This window comes from Sturnus vulgaris, chromosome Z (assembly GCF_052056855.1).
Source record: "Sturnus vulgaris isolate bStuVul1 chromosome Z, bStuVul1.hap1, whole genome shotgun sequence".
Taxonomy (NCBI): domain Eukaryota; kingdom Metazoa; phylum Chordata; class Aves; order Passeriformes; family Sturnidae; genus Sturnus; species Sturnus vulgaris.
This window is the reverse complement of record NC_142283.1, coordinates 59,198,835-59,215,416: the sequence shown is the minus strand read 5'-3', so window position 1 is coordinate 59,215,416 and position 16,582 is coordinate 59,198,835. Positions and strand designations below refer to the sequence as shown.

Genomic DNA, 16,582 nt, shown 5'->3' with positions numbered 1-16,582 from the left:
CTTAGATCTCGTCTCAGCAGAAGAATGACCCACCCCAACTGTTCATACAGCCTGAAGAGCCATAACATTTCTCGTTGCTCTGCTAACAGCCACAAATGTGAAAGGAGATACTGCAACAGTTTCCTTTAGGGAATTGACTGAAGTGGTGTTTCCTTCATTCAAGGAACCAAGGCTGTTTGCAGGGCTGTCTGCTTTGTCTAAGGGCAAATAAAGAGCCCAGTGTGGTATTCCATGTTGGCTTAACTTCAATAGGCACATCCCATAGGTGCCTTTCTCTTAACCTTGTTTGTCAAAAACAGCTTCTCTTCCCTCCAGTGTGAAAGACTGTTCCTTCCTGAACAGTCCTCAGGCCTTTGATCTACTGTGTTTGTGAGGCTTTTCCTGAGCTAGTACTGTCTTTTTAGTAAGCCATTCCCGAGAGTTTGCTGAGAAGTGTCACAACTGAGTCATTCTTTCCTTTCCTGCCTGTTTTTCTCACTAGTCTCATATTAAAAAATAACCAGTGTATTAGAAAAACAAATACCTTAGTACAATATTAATAAATTATTAAGAGTGGTTCCAAATCTGTCACAATGAACTCATGGGAGTGAACTGTTTTTTACAATAAGCACAGATTACATGTGGTTTTGCTCTGATGCTCTAGTTTATACACATACTATTAACTATTTAAATAGCCATAGTCTGGCTTCCTTTTAAAGTAAAAATTCTTAGTGTAAAAATAGCAAGGATTTGTTACTACCAAATATTAGTAGTTCCTTCCTTCTGACTTCCCATTTTTTCCTAATGACCCCTTTTTTTTCTGATAAGAAGTAATTACAATACAATGATTATTTGAGTCTGCTTGCATATATGATAATTGCATAATGATTGCATATAGTTAATCAGTGAAAGCGGGCTTTAGATGACATTTCTGAAGAATTGAGACTTTAGTGACCTACTGAAGAATCAAACTAGGAAAGGAAAGTCATGATTCTGCTCCCAGTTGGTAAATTCCTGAGCCGTTAGACTATCAGTAATTGTAGCCAAGATTGCTCCCTTAGTGATGATTTTTTATGTGATGTGTAATTTTCTCCTGAGAAGCAACAATAGAAATACCACACATTAGCTTTTCTCAACATTGTAGGTTTAATAAATTTTGGAATTACAAAAGATCCCAAGTAAATTTTCAAAACACAACATAATGGCTGCAGATTTAAGGAATTTTGTAAGTCAATAAATATGGAGCAATGGGACAAATCTCCAGCTTGAGAATTTGTGCTTCAGAGGCAATGCTGGAAATCTGAGTTAGCTTGATCTCCTCTTAGTGGGGGGGCAATAAGCAAAGTTTTGTCTGGATGAGGGAAGAGGGAAATGAATTCTGTGTTTAAACCTCCCCTGCAGTTGGTCTGAAAATTTGGAACTTTCATTCTTGTAGTGATTTTTCAGTGATGTATTGGCCCCATTAAAGTCAGTGGGAGTTTTGCCATGGCTTTTAATGAGGTCAGAAAAAGAATAGTACATTTCAACTGCCTTTTTTTTTTTTAAGTTGGAAAGAAGCTTTATATTTGTTTCTTTTACAGTGGTGTATTCTAGAAACAAATCCACCTATAATTAAATGATATATTCCATAGCATTTGCAAGATGAAATGGAATAAACATCATGTCCAGCTTCAGGAGACCAACATTCACTCTCATAATTATTTTCTTTCATTTTATACATTTATTTTTCACTTGATGTACATAATATTTGGGCGCATGAGGGATAGCTTAATTTAAATTTTACATCTACATTCCTTTGGTAGGGAGAGGCTGAAGTAAACAGGGTAATTCAAAGGAAAGACAACGAAATAGGGTTTTGATTAGGATACTTCAGTGAGTTTTGACTATTTTGAAAAATATTTTCATTTTCCATTTCATATCTTACATTGTGCCAACAGGAACAAGACATGATGCATCATAAGTCTACATTCTTTCCATTACCAGTGAAATTAATCTGTTTAGTCTGATGTGTTTTCAACCACCTGTCACAATAATGCACTCATTAATATGCCTGTGCAGGTTTATAATGGTTAAATATTCATGAGATGTGCAAATATTCACTCTCTTTAATTCACAAGTGAAGACTAATCAAAACTTTGCTCTTTGTTCTTCAAGTAAAAATCTCTGTTCTGGAATGTTGTTTAGGTTGGCAATAATTTGATGAAACTACATAGGTGAATAGAGAATCCTTTGTTTATTCTCAGCTATTTGTCTGAAGCTATGTGACCACTTCAGCTTTAAAGCATCTTCTCCATTTTGTTATCTGACAATGAATATTTTTGATCACTTTGAAATGTGTTACATTTAGAAAACAAAACAAAGGCACAAGTGTCGTTCCCTCTTCTTGGTCCAGGTGCTTCCTGTGGTGGCCATGCAGTGCTTATCAGAAGCCAGTATCAGCAGAGCTCCTTGTGGTCTGCAGAGAGAGCCTGCACCAAATCATTTGGGACAACTGATCTTTCCTGAAGTACTAATCCTTGTCTCTGTTTTCTTGTGACAGGGGAGTGTGATGAATATTTTTCTTCTTAGATTTGCAAGTCACCTCTAAATGTGTGGGGTAGGAATGCAGATGTGTACCTTTCTATCTCCTGACAAATGCTGCTAGGTGTCTGCTCTGCTGTTTTGATGTCTGCAGCAAAGCTGGCAGAAATCTGCCATCCCCTTCTGAACAGCAGTTCCTGTAAGAATGCTGAGAAGATCAAGTGGGAGAAGTTTATTTACCAACATTAATCACTTATCCATAAAATGAACAATCTCTAGTGCTCATACCACATTAAGTGTAGTCCCTCTTACCTCAGTAGTTTGATGGCTGTGTCACTCTGCCAGGCAGGGTGAGCTCACAATTGAATAGTTTGCTTGTCCAATAGCACCTAAGAATGGAAGCTTTTTAAAGTGGGAGCTCATGTCAACCTGGGTGGGGGTCAGCTTGAGATAATTGAGTCTTAGTGTGTGAGCCTCTTTCTGTTTGTTTTAAATAGTGAGTCAACATCAGCACAAATAGGAGCCACTTCCATGCTCGTAATTCAGAGCATATTCGGAGAGTTTGTAACTGCTAATGAGCAACATTCCAGAGAAAGCAGAGCCCAGGCTTCCAAGATTTGCACATTTGAGATGCTCAAGCTTGTGTATGGTAAACAAAATTTAGAAACTCCTCTATATAGTTGTACTTTGGACCCCAACATACTTTAGAAGAAAATGTCTAACTGTGCTTGGATTTATTTTATAAACCAGGGTGGCTTCAGCAGTCTGTGTGGCCTTCCATTCAGCTGTTTGCTTAAGCCAAGCCAAAAGCCACTTATCTAAAGATGATTTATTCTCACTCTTGAGCTGACGGAACCGGGCTGGAAAGGGTAAAAGCTGAATTGTAGTATAAGCCTCTGACTTCAGTCAGATCATAAGGGGAGCATGAAGGACGGGCCATAACATTGTTCTGCAAGGTACTTGTGGTTCCCCTGTACACTGCTTGTCGGACACCTTTTTAAAATAAACAGCCATGCTATGTGATTGACTCAGATTTGAACTTTGCAGCTGTTCCTTTCTATCTGCCTGTTATGCCAAAGCAAAACCCTGCAGCTCAACATCTTCAAAATCAAAACCTTAATTCAAATATTATCATTTGGATAAGCATCTCACTTTTTGTTTTTGGCAGTGTAAGTAAATGCAGGCAATTTTGTTTCTTTGTCTAGTTCAGAAAAATAGATGTGGTTTATATACTTCGAACATAGACGTAGTAAAAGGCAACAGTTGAATAGTCGTAGCTAGAGATGTGAAAGTATGACTGGAGGCAGTGTATCTGGTTTCGGAATTGAATCTGAAGAGAAAGTTAGTTTCAGCAGTGTTTTAAGTTAGCTTGATTTGTTAGATTAAAGCAATCAAAAGAATTTTGCATTTGGGAACTCTTACTCTCTTTGGATGCTTTAAGGATCTAATGTTCTTCTTGACGTCTTTTCACTGTGTTAAACTTCACTTAATGCAGACCATGACTATGAGCATGGTTCTGGTAGCCAAGGTAAATGAGGCTGAAGGTTTTAGTTTTGACCCATCCAAGAACTGTGCTGTCCAGACAAGGAATGTGGGTTATGTGGCACTGCCATTCATGCTGCTATGGTGTGTGGCTCAAGTGGGCACTACTGTGCAGAGCTGTTTCCCAGCACGGATAGCCTCTTTCCACACCAGTGTGATAAATGCAGTAGTAAAAATAGGGGGAGGCCTAAATGACTGAAAGGTGAGGCTACTTCTTGTACTCTGCTTCTTCATCAAGAATTACTTTGAATGTGCTAACACCAAAAAGGGTTAAAGAACCATTGTGTATTTTGAATTTGGGTTGTCAAAGCAAATATTTTGACAGTCGGTCAGAAGTGGATGCTGAGTGCCATGCTGTGAAGAACATACAGTTCTGTCATGGAAAAAACTTATTGAGGGATGGGAAACTGAGAGGAAGAATAAACAGCTAGTTTTCAGCCTTGCAAGGGCCTGGTTTGAGTTTCTGCTGAGCAAAAATGGAGGGGAAAAAAAGCATGGGTTAGCAGAGTGAAGCTTCATGAAGCCCAGGTATTTAGCACAGCCTGTAGCTGGAGAGGCTTCCATGTATAGCACAAACATATTGTTAGAGCCACATGAGAGATGGTTAGGTTCATTGGGAAATGCAAGGGGGGGAGAAGGTTGTTGGAAGGAAAAGGGAGAAGAAGTTCCTGGGAGGAAAAGGTTAACTACGTAAATGTGACTGAGCTGGAGCTTGTCTTCAGTACTTCATCTGCAATTGTGCCTTTCTAAGTCTCAGAAAGAAATGCTTCTGCCCCTCCTCTGTGCTCACCATCCTACTTTGTTTGTGTCTGTCTGACAAAAAGGACTTGTAGGTGAGTGGTGCTCTCCTTTCAGTGCATCTCTAGTGCAAGAAAAAGCTTGTGTGGAAGTTCTCCCATGGATAAGGGTACATTGGTATTTGTATTGGCTCTTGGTATGTTTTGCACCAGAATAGAGTACTCATTACCTAGGAAAAGCCGAATTGTACCAGTTTTATTCAAAACCAAAGTATTTTCCATTGAATTGTAGCTCTCAATGACATCTACTAGCTCACTTTTAGATGCTGTGAAGTTTCCCTTAGTTGCACAACACGGAAGTGAACTCCAGAGATTTGCCATGATCTCCACGTCAGCTTTAGACAGGCTGTTTTGTTCATGCAGTGACTTTTCTGGAAATACTGTCTTAAAATTTTGCTGCAAATTATTGTGCTTACATTTCAGTTGGGGAAGAACCCCATGATTTGATCTTTTCTTCTAGTATGTTTGTTATCAGTGACATATTTTTATGGCTGCCAGTGTGCATCTAGAATTTCCACCTACCTAAGTAAATATGAACTTTGTTTTCTTCTGTGTTCAATAAATCGTGTATTATATCCAGTGGTACAGAGTCAGCCATTATGGGTGTTCAGCTCTTATGTTCCTTCCAGCTCATTGAAAATCCTGGAATTACAAAGATGAGGAGTTCATATAGGTGCAGTTCTTGCAGAAGAATACACATTTTAGAGCTTTTTGGAGCCTCTTTTAAAAAAATAAAGGCATTTTCAATTAAATTCTCTTTAGTCATGCAGATGACATCAGAAGAATATGGGTTTGTAGTGGACATTTCCTACATTCCAATCATTATTTAAAGTGGAAATACTGAGCAAATTAACTTTCTTTGGCTGGCTGACACGTCAGCTCTCTGTTATTACCAAGGGTGTATTCAAGTCATTAGTATGTCAGGTTGCTTGAAAACTTAATGCTCTCCCCCTGCCAAAATGGAAAATTAACGGAACTGTTTTCTCACTATGTCTGAAAGCGCTTTTTAAAGGCAGTGACATAACACTGAACTACAGGAGACAAGTTCTGTTGTTGGCACATCAGATTTAAGCCTCTTATACCAAAGGAATCTGCAGATCTTTCACTACAGCTAGTACGGGGGGGAGTAGAAATTGCTGGATGAAATCTTGCAGATGATTCTCTATGTCTAATATAGGAGGGAGTAGAAATTTCTGGATAAAACTTTGAATGTGTGAAGCTGTGTGTGTATGTTTAATTTGCATTCAGTGGGACTAATATTCAACCACACGACTCAACTCCTAAGAAATTAATTACCAGCCCCACTACAAACCTAAAAAAAATATTGGGCATGCCTGTTGTTCTGGCGTCTGGTGACTGCAGCAGCACAGTAGGGAGGTCTAGATCTGATTCTTTTCTCCTGCCTCCAGTTCAATGTCAGTATTTGGGGTTTAATGAAGAAAACTTGGGCGTGCTACATTCTCATCTTGGAGGGGGTAACATGAGGGCATTTCCTGCTCCCACCCTTGCTTTCAGGCAACAGTGTTTCAGTTCAAGAGCAGAGGCGTGTGGGATGACCTGTTTGTTTTTTCGAAGCTGATATTTGGATAGGAGTTGGAAGTATAGTGATCTTTGCCTCTTGTACTAAGATAAGTGTAACTCTGGGAATGTCATCAGCCACTGTTGGAAGGCAGTATAATGGCTTGGGAAAAGCCCTGGGGAACATTTTGCTGCAGTCACAGCATACACAGGGCTGTGGAGGAGGGGAATTGAGACTGACTGGCAACTCCTCTGACTGGGGTTTTTGGCCCCTTGGCAGTGACTGGGGCGCTTTTCCACAGGTTGCTATTTGCAATGGCATAAGTCACTAAAGGCTGCCAGTGCTGGCTGCAGTTCAAGATGAGGTGTGTGACACACCTTCAAGCAGATTGTTTTCCTGAAACACTGGTGCAAACCTCGATCCCAAACCCAGGGAGGCACCACTCCTTGCAAAATCCATGTTTCAAAGAGGTCACCACATCACAGGGTGAGTTGCCTGCTGCTGTAGTCTTGTTCACCTCCTCTTGAGGCGGGGTTGAACTGCAGTCAGCAGAGACGCAGAAGGTTGGAACAAGGTTCCTTCATTTCCTTCATTGCCCTTTGCACCTAGGTGCCCATGGCATGTGGAGCTGTGTTCAGCCCTTGTCCCGAAGGAGGACTGTCCTGCTTCCCCAGAGTGAAGGCAGGAGCTGCACATCTGTGAAACTGCTTAAACGTGTCCAAACATTTTGCTGGGTGACTGCCAGCACACTTGGTAGTTTGGACTAGAAGAAGACGATGGGGTGTGGTGGTAGGAGTGGGTGGGACTAGTGGGTGTTACTAAGACCTTTGCTTGCAAAGCGTTTGACAAACACCCACCGTGGGATAGGGCACAGTAAATACTGTAAGTGTTGGCAGCAGTAGGGGGGAGATTAATTAGTCCCCTGCAACAAATCAGGGAGGTTTTCCAGCAGGCTTTGTTTGACCAGCCCTTGTAAGAGGTGTATTATTGATGTGAATCTGCGCCAGATTTTGGTTTGTTGTGGGGGTGGAAATGACTTTTTTTCTCACTGCTGATGTGTTTTCTCTTTTCTTGTAGGTGTGTGATGTCAAACAGTGGGCAGTCCTTGTAGCTTCCTCTACCAGTCTGCAGTGTCATGTGCCAATATGAATATTAAGAAAGAAAAGCATACTTCAGAGCTCAGCATCTCAGAAAGAAAAAAGGAAGAACTAAACAGAGAGAGCAAATGATTGCACTCCTTGCAAAACTTGAGGCTGTTCTCTTTTTCTGCTGAAGCTTCATCTTGGCCTATGTGAGAGAGTTGACAAAGTAGGCAGAACAGCCACAGTGATTTTCTTAGGGTCCTTTTTTAATTTAATTTTTTTTCCCTTGTGTCTGGATTTTAAGTGTGCTGCACTGATCACAAGCACTGGAGATCAATATGTGTCATGTCATTGTAACATGTCGGTCGATGCTGTGGACTCTCCTGAGTATCGTGGTGGCTTTTGCAGAGCTCATTGCCTTCATGAGTGCAGACTGGCTGATTGGCAAAGCAAAGCCTTCAAGCTCCGAGGAGGTGGACAACAGAACGGGGGGGCCGCAGGAGCCCTACCGTCCAACACTGGGCATCTACGGGCGCTGCACCAGGATCTCCCACATGCAGTTCTCCAGGCGAGACACACTTTGTGGTCCTTACGCTGAAAACTTCAGTGAGATTGCCAGTGGGTTCTGGCAGGCAACCGCTATTTTCCTAGCTATGGGAATCATGATTCTCTGCACCGTGGCATTTGTGTCTGTCTTTACTATGTGTGTGCAGAGTATTATGAAGAAAAGCATTTTTAATGTCTGTGGACTGCTACAAGGGATTGCAGGTAAGTGCACTTTGAGAGTAACTAAACTTTTAATTTTGGGGTCATTCAGATGAAGAAACATAGCAATTCTGGCCTGCCTGCATTGGGCAGACCCAAAGTGATTCTATATACTGGTGCTTATTCAAACTTAATTGAAATTTATAGCTACACAGCATGTAATACATTGACATTGGCAGCAGAACTGCAGCCTGATGTATGCCAAAATGAACTGACCAGTGTTGCTTTTGTTTGCTGTTCATTTTTTTTCCTCCGTTTGAATTTCTTTCAGTTACAAAAACTTCTCTCCTTTGCTACCAGCAGAGAACAAAGTTAATACTCATATTAAGGCAGTCTATCTCGCTCTCACTACTTCAGTAATTTTTCCATGGACCGAAGGCAGTTCCCTCAGTGTCTCAAAGGCTTCATGACTGTGGTGAGAGTAAATACCACCCCAGGGCTAAGAACGGGTTGTAGTTGCACACCCAGTTCCTCCAGCATTTCATGCTAAGCAGTCTCCTTCAAAGCTGTGAGCTTGACAAGTGATATCTTGAGATAAACCTTTCCTTTAGCCAGCTTATTGTTCAGCTGCAGTTACACAGCCCAGTGAGCTTGTCTTTTCACTGTTCCAAGATCAGCTTGTTTTGCCTGAGAAGATGCATTTGTTCTAGAGATTTGGTGTTTCTGCTTAAACCCATAGATTTTACAGACGTTAAATGACTGTTAGTAAACCAACCCTAGACAGCCTTAGTTAGAGAAGTATTCATTTTTCTGTACTTGCCACTGAGCCATGAGAAAACTTGCCTCATACACAGGTTTTCATCTTTTGTGCTCTCTGTGTGTGTGGTTATCTGGAGGAGGAGAGTGGTTTTCTGCCCTGCCTCTGGCAGCCCTCAGAGCCCTGTGAGGAGGGAGGGAATGAGCAGGACCACCTCCTCTCTCTGTCTTGGTGGGGCTCTTAAGCAGATGTTTTCAATCCACGAAATTATTTAATCACAACAAAAATTAGGTTTTAACTTGTTTTGTTCTAAATGTGAATCCAGCTTTCCCCCTTCTCACCTCCATTGTGGTGGCCAAATATGTCTGTGATGGTTATACCTAAACAGGAGATGTAGTGATAGATATTCAGATCTTTATCCGGAGCTGAATGGTTTCATTTGCTTAGTTGAGACCTAATGTAATCTTACTCTAAACGCACATGGGGAAATAGGTGCACACTGACTTTACTGCCTGCTGCAGCCCTCCAGAGCCAGTGTTACATGGCTGATGCTGGCTCCTGAAGCACTACCACAGTGGCTCTTTAGTATAGAAGCATAACACTTATTTTATGTCACCCACAATGTAAGGTTTATGCTTCTGGAGCATTATTATATCCCTAGATTGGCTAAAGATGCTTCTGTACATACAATGGCATACAATTAGCTTATCAGATCCTTTAGATGAGCATGACAGGTTTTGCTGTAGTCACTCCTGGTGTACAGAATTTGCCAGAAGCACTGTGACAAGGAAGCAGCTGGCAGTGCAGATTAAGCCAGGGGAAGTTGTTAGTTTCTTGCCTTCTTACTCTATATTTCAGAAATAATCCATTACTATTTTCCCAGGAGATGCAATTATTACTTGTTTTCTTTTGGAGGCGTATTTGTACGGGAGAGATTGCTTAGCAGCATGAATATATCTTTGGCAAGTCAGATTTGGGTCTTTTGAAAAGATAACTTTACTTACAACTCAGATACCATCTCAAAATACCTGGTCTGTCATCTAGGATTAGTGGCTAGAAAGGTATTTGTTTCTTAGAATAGTGTTCTGGAGATGGTGCATTTGTGAGAAAATGCATGCTAAGCCAGTTTTATATTTTATTATCAATCCAGCTGTACCCATAATGGGACTTGCAGCCTAAAACATTGAACAGTACAGTTGACAAAGCATTTCTTAAGTGTCAGATCAGTCCTTTTTGAGCTGTACTGAGCATAGAAGCACTTCCCTTCTTACTATTCAGATAAATGAAACAGCATGAAACTAGGTAAGAGAAAGGTGACCCACTGAAACATGGCTATGGGAAGTAGTATTTACAGCCAGGCATCTGATGGCTCATTTTCTCAAGATTAGTTTTATTGGGTCCACTGTTACTTTTGTGCCAGTAGTATTACAGCATCTGCTTACTTAGTTGAATTATTTTCCTTATGACTAATGATGACTGCTAATTTAAACTTTCTCAGTTCCTGAGTTTTGAAAAATGCTTAAGCAAGTTGCTCAAGAGGGACAGTTGTCAGCATGGCTAATTCAAACAGGGATTATGATAGATAAACGAATGCCCTGACCAGAAAACAAGATACAACCCTGCCTTAATAATTTTGAGCATAGCATCATTCTTTCTGATGTGAACAATTATGTTTTTAATAAGCATAAAAGAAGAATTCACAAAATAATTTTGATAATCAGCCTATATCAGTACAATATTTGCAAGTATGTCAAACATGTCCTTTTCAAACGTGGGTTGCACACATGGTAGAGTCATCTACAGGAACTCAGGATCTTGCAGATTTAATCTAATTTAAAATCTCTATATATTTTCAGGAGAGATTTAATATAATTAAAAACATACAACGACCTAATTTATTCCTGGAATTCATCGTGACAAAACAATAACAGACACCGGATATATCTTTCCAGTCTAGCAAGATTGGTTGTGAATGATGCCTACGGTGACATTACAGAACAGAAAGCAACATCTCTTCTGTTATGGCCCGTGGAAAAATGTGCAAATTGTCATTTAGATCAACAGGAGAAAGCCATACACATATCTGGACCATAGGGATTTTTAAATTATTATTTTTGTGGCAGAAAATGAGAAATACAAGGCCATAAAGGAAGAAAATATGGTTCTTGTTTAAACTCCTGTAATTTCTTTGTTATAGAACAGGAACTTCTACCACTTTACTTTCAGACTGCAGTGCCTTTCATTCTGCAGCTGTAGAAACAGTAATCAATAGCCCTGCTTTTGGAGATGTTTGAGGATTTTTTCATCTGGATAAGCACCTTTTCTCTGCATTAGAGAGTGCAGAGAATGGAGACATGTAATTGAATAGATAATTACTATCCAGAAGCAAGAAGACCAGGCAGACATTCATTGTATGTCTTTTTAGGGAAAGTATTCTACTTTTAGTCTATGAATCAGTTGAAATGCAGAGGCTGGAGGAGGAAGGATGTTATCACATGCTAACTGAAAGGAATCAATTAAAATAAATTTTCACAGTAATCATGTAATAGGAAGCAAATAATTGGTGATCCCGGACTGACATATCTTGGTATGTCTTTAGTGTAGTTGCATATGTTTTTACAAGTCTTATTTGGGCTTGTGTACTTCATTTTGTTGCTAAGTAATATAATATAAACATAATCTAGCCTCAAAGGAGGGTGGGGAGAGCTTAGGATGAAGCCTAAACCAAGTTTGGCTTTCATCTCTGATAGTTTCCTTTATAAAGTTCATAATCAGCAACTTGGCTTCCTTTTTTGGCCTCTGCCATGGCTGGGAAGACACAACCCCGTCCCCACAGCCAGTGTCTGCCTGACTTGCAGCTGAGCCACAATGCACCAGCAGCCCCCTGACTGCACACCAGGGGGAGGAAGCTAAACTAGCTGCACCAATATTTTATCAACCACAGAACCTGAGCAAGCCCCTGTGTTTTTTTTGTGGGGAGCTCTACACCATGTGCCTGCAAAGGCTTTGGGGAGAGCAGTGGGGAAATGGAGCTGACATGTCAGGAAGGCTTATGGGTTTGGGAGCTCAGTATCTTTTACTGCTGTTTAGCTGTGCTGGAGCAGGGCTGCCTTACCAGGAACATTTACCAAAAGAGGATAAAAATAGGTCTTCTTCTCTAAAATCTTTCCAGGGTGCTGATGAATTCATCTGAGAGGCCTCTCATGGGTCACCTCTTTCTCATCTCTTCCTCTTATTCACAGTCCACTGTCTCCTAGCTCTAATGGGGCTTGGCAGAAGCATGCATTAAAAAAGCATGTAAAAATTGGGTTGCATCAGTCAGAAGACCAGCTGTGTCCCAGCACACCAAGGAATGTCTCTGGTTTATTCAGGCGAATGCATGGCTGCATTTTGCTGTCGTGTGGCTTAGCTGGGCAGTTGCATCTTTAACAGGTAGATGTCCAGTCAGCCAAAGCAGAGGTTTGTGTTTTCAGTGGCTGCTGCAGGCAGGGCAGAGAGCATTAAGTTCCCTTGGATGCTTAGTTGAAGTCTGTCTGCTTGGGCCCAGATGCTGCAGCTTTGGGCCTCTCTCTGTCACCCCAGCAGTTTCTCCTCAGCATTGCTGAGGAATGGCTCAGCTTCTTCCTTTCCAAGGTCGGAGAGGTTTGTTTTTTCCCCTGACAGTTGCCCTGCTCAGTCTCAAGCAATTATAGCTTTTTCACAGTACTTTCTCTTCTCAGGTATCTCAAGAGCTCTTCTGCATTCTTGCTTCTGACCTTTTCATTATTTCTCTCTATGACTGTCCATGTCTTCTCCTTTTCTCTTCTTTGTATATTGGAGGGTTCCTCTATCAGGAGCTGCTGCGGTACCTTGGCAGTAGTTCAGTTCCAGGAGTACAACTTTACCCTCAAATGCAAAGAAACTTCTCTGCAGCTTTCTAAAGTGAAGAAGTTAAATTCTGTTTCAAACCAGCTGTGTGTGTAACAGTCTGTCTTTGCTGCTGAAAGAGTTTGTTTTATATCTCTTGAGCTGAGAAATTGTTCAGCCTGTAATACTTACTTGGCATCGTTTTCATTTTGGGAGGCTGGGTGATTAGGAAGATGGCCTGAGCAGAGTGTGATAGGAACCATCTGAAGGGGATGAGGATTTGGAGCTGCTCGTGGGGGTGGGTGAAGTAGGATCCAGCCACTCAGGGTGGGCTCATGGTGTGTGCAGCCATGCGACTGCAGACTCCTGGCTGGTGGAAGTTAAGGAGGCCAGTGGGAGTTGTGGAGGAGGAGGCTGGGGAGGAAGTGGGAGGTCAGCCAGGCCTTTCATCATATAGGGGAGAAAAAGCAGGAGACACGAGCTGTGGTAGAAGAGGCATGAGACTTGCAGAGATCTTTCATATTCAGACCATAACAGGAAAGGTTACAGTAGTTGCAGTGTAGTTTAGGATGTTTGTTTATAGGTGGCATCATGCTATACAAAGGCATTATTCTGTCTGAGAAAGAGACAAACTGGTGAATAAGGAAGAAAGCACCTTGTGAGCTGATGCTGCCTGCAGGCAATGGAAGCTGTTGCACAGCCAGGGAGCCCAGGCAGTAGGAGAGCAGAGCTAGAGGGGTTTTGCCCTTGAAGACAAGGAAGCTTCTTGTTTGTCTTTCTAAAACGCAGAGCATGCATTTTTCAAAAAGCACATTTCCTCTTTGGATTCAGCTCAGAGTTTTTCTTTTCTGATGCCAGAATTCTGAATTCTTGGGGTGGGAATAAAGAAAAAAGGGAGGGGAGAGGGATTTCTGATGGAAATCCTGACAGTCTGAACTGCTTTTGCTGTCTGCAGTATAGTGCTTCCTGTAACCTATATGGCCCAATGCCAGCATGATATCTAATACACACTTGGCTGCTAAAAGTTCAAGCAAAGGGGACTGCTGTCCTGGAATATGCCAGGGAAGGAAAACTGAGCTCAAGTACTAAATTGGTATTGAGGCTGATGGAGACCATTAGTAATTTCAAAGAAATAAAATAAAGATTTCAGTGTTTTGTTAGATTTGGTGGTCGACGACTCCTGTACTATCGAGGTGGGCACTTGGAAACCAGCAGACACACAGCAGATTGAAACAAATAGAAAAATAAACAGAAATTTCAGGTTTTCAGTGATCAAGTTTGGCAGTTGATTATCTTGGCTAGCATAAATCTCTTCCAACAGCACTTAGAATGAGAGAGACTCCCGTGCTACCCACAGAGAAACATTTTACTGTGGCACATGTGGACACTGAGGTCTCCTACCAGCATAAGTGAAATGCTGAGCTCTTCTTTACACCCCTGCCCTCGTGATGTGGGAAAGAGTGCTGGTGACCCCAAGAGGCCATGGGGATATCAGGAGGACACAAGGGCTCTGTTTCTGTCAAATTTTTGGTTCTAGGCCTCAGAGCAAAGACCGATGCTGCTATTTGTATATAAAGTGCAAACACAAGGAAAATATTTAAGCTTAGCAAATGCTGTGTTCTCACTCAAACACAAGGAAGAAAGGTGAAAGGAGCTCTTTCAAGAAAGGGGGCCAACTTTTGCTTAGCTCCTGTCTTTGGTATTCCTGATGTAGTGGTGAGGAAATAAGTGGATTTGAGTTGTGCTTTGTTACCCAGTACAGATGCCCTGCACTCTGCTGCTGCATAGCTTATGAAGCCATAGGAAATTCTCCCCTTCCTGCATCTCCATTTGCCTTTTCCTTCAGCTGAGTCCTGAAGTTCCTCTGCAGCTCCTCTTCCCCACCCCCAAACTGAGGTTTTATTTGTACTACGGGATCGGTATTGAGGAAATGTAAGGCCATGAAAAAGGTGACCTTCAGCCCTTTTACCTCTTTTTAAGCTAAGGGAGGTGGTTGTTTTGGCCTCCCTTACTAAGCTGTAGTCATATTTCATTCCCTTTCTGCTAGTCCAGAATGAGTGATCGGTGGTTTGGAGGCAATGGCACTCATTGGTGGAACAACAGTGGGAAAGGTTATGGTGAATGGTAGGAAATAGACTGGGTCTTTGCCTCTCTTTCATGAACAGAATATTTGACATGGCCTTTCTTTCCCTGATTCAGAAACCTTCTGAATTTGCCACCCACAACTGAATTTCTCATTTAGGAGCATTGACTGAGCCAGTTATTGGGTTGTCCTAGATCAAAAACACTCACTTTATTGGGTTTTAAGGTAAAATGTCAGAGGCAGCTGTGCTTAAGCAATGGCCCAATGAGTGGAGAGTCTTTGTTTACCTCTCTACTGCTGAAAACTTGTAAACATTTGGCTTTTCCCCTGTAAGTTGCTTTATCTTGACTTAATTGTTGGATTGACAGCCATTGACATGGGAGCCCCCAGAGTGAGGTGACTTTACAAGGCTGAGAGCCAGCAAAGAGGCAGCAGTGTCATTTCAGGGCTTGGGACTGATTTTCCTTTGAGTCTACACATTTTCTTCCCTCCCAAGTAATGGGTACTCCCACCACATACATAAAAATTAATAAAAACTAATGGTGAATTTACTGTCTCCTCTCTTAAAAACAGCAGTCTGCAGGCTCACACTTCACTTCAAGGAAGTCTGAGCAGTAAGATCATACCAATATAATAAACAACCCCCAAATTCTTCACATTGAGCTAATGAACTGAGTTATTTCGTGGCCTTCTTTGGGGGGGTAGAAAAACCTAATGGTTGAGTGTCCCATGAGTAGTCCCCTGCACTGTATTTTTATCTCTGTTTCCAGATTGCAACAGGACTAATGTCATCAGATGTTTGCATAGGTCTGGTTATGACCAGTTATGATTTGCGTAATACATAGGAAAAGAAACATGAGAGTAGGGACCTTATCCTCTTCCTTAGCTTGGGGAAGGCAGTGGTTAGGGAAGTATTTTTTCATCTGGTAAGTGCATGCCCGTATAGTACCCTGAAACAATTTTAAAGGGGAAAAAAAATCCATGCAGGTTTTGAGCCATCACCTGGTTGTGGTATTAAGCTACTAATTCTCCTGTCTCAGCTTAGGGTATCTCAGGTATACTGAAATCAATATACATGAGAGTCATCTGCAGTGATTGAAGGCAGGAAGGTGTGCACTTGCCTTGGTGCACTGCCTGCTGGCAACACTCCCCTCCTCAACAGCCATGTTCCAAATTACCCCAAAACACATCTGCTTGTGTTAGCCTGCACCACCTGTGGTGTCCAGGTAGGCTTTTTAAAGCATTGATCTTCATAATGCTGTGAATTTGTCTTTTGTTTCTCATGCAGCATTAACAAGTGGGCCAGAGGCCATTTCCAAGTCACTAGGGCATGCAAAGTCTCTCCTTTCTTTCTGGACAAAGTCTTTCTGGACTTGCCTCTGGTCAGCTGCTTGCATTGGTGGGTCTGGCAGCCATGCAGGGGGCTGAAGAGCAACTGCAGAGGCAGGTCTGGAGTCCCGTGCTGTGGGTACTGTAAGCAGTGCTCCATTCAGCATCCCACGTTTTTCCTATAGCCAGTGTGGAGTGCTAGGAGCACATGTCAGCAGGCCTGAGCCCACCTCTGGAGCTCTCATTTGATAAAAATGGTGTTCCTGAATCACTGCACAGGCTGAAGGTGTCTGTTGTGCAGCTGCCAAGTAGGAGGCTGTCCCTTCACCTGTCAGGGGGCAAAGTAATCAAAAGTGCCTGAGTGATAACATGGTAGCATCCCTGCTGGGTTTGTCAGGAGAAATTTGCATATGGGAAAGCCTC

At 41.9% G+C, this 16,582-nt stretch overlaps 1 protein-coding gene across 3 annotated transcripts in view; it reads left to right on the top strand.

Annotated features, from left to right (window-relative positions):
* The window catches only part of LHFPL2 (LHFPL tetraspan subfamily member 2), a 117,004-nt gene that overhangs the window by 91,574 nt on the left and 8,848 nt on the right, over positions 1–16,582 (top strand). For all 3 annotated transcript variants that reach the window (XM_088156765.1, XM_088156764.1, XM_014881374.2), the window contains one exon: positions 7,435–8,207. In XM_088156765.1, the coding sequence (XP_088012891.1) occupies positions 7,778–8,207 (430 nt within the window). In that variant the 5' untranslated portion in view covers positions 7,435–7,777. The remainder of the gene's footprint in view (positions 1–7,434; positions 8,208–16,582) is intronic.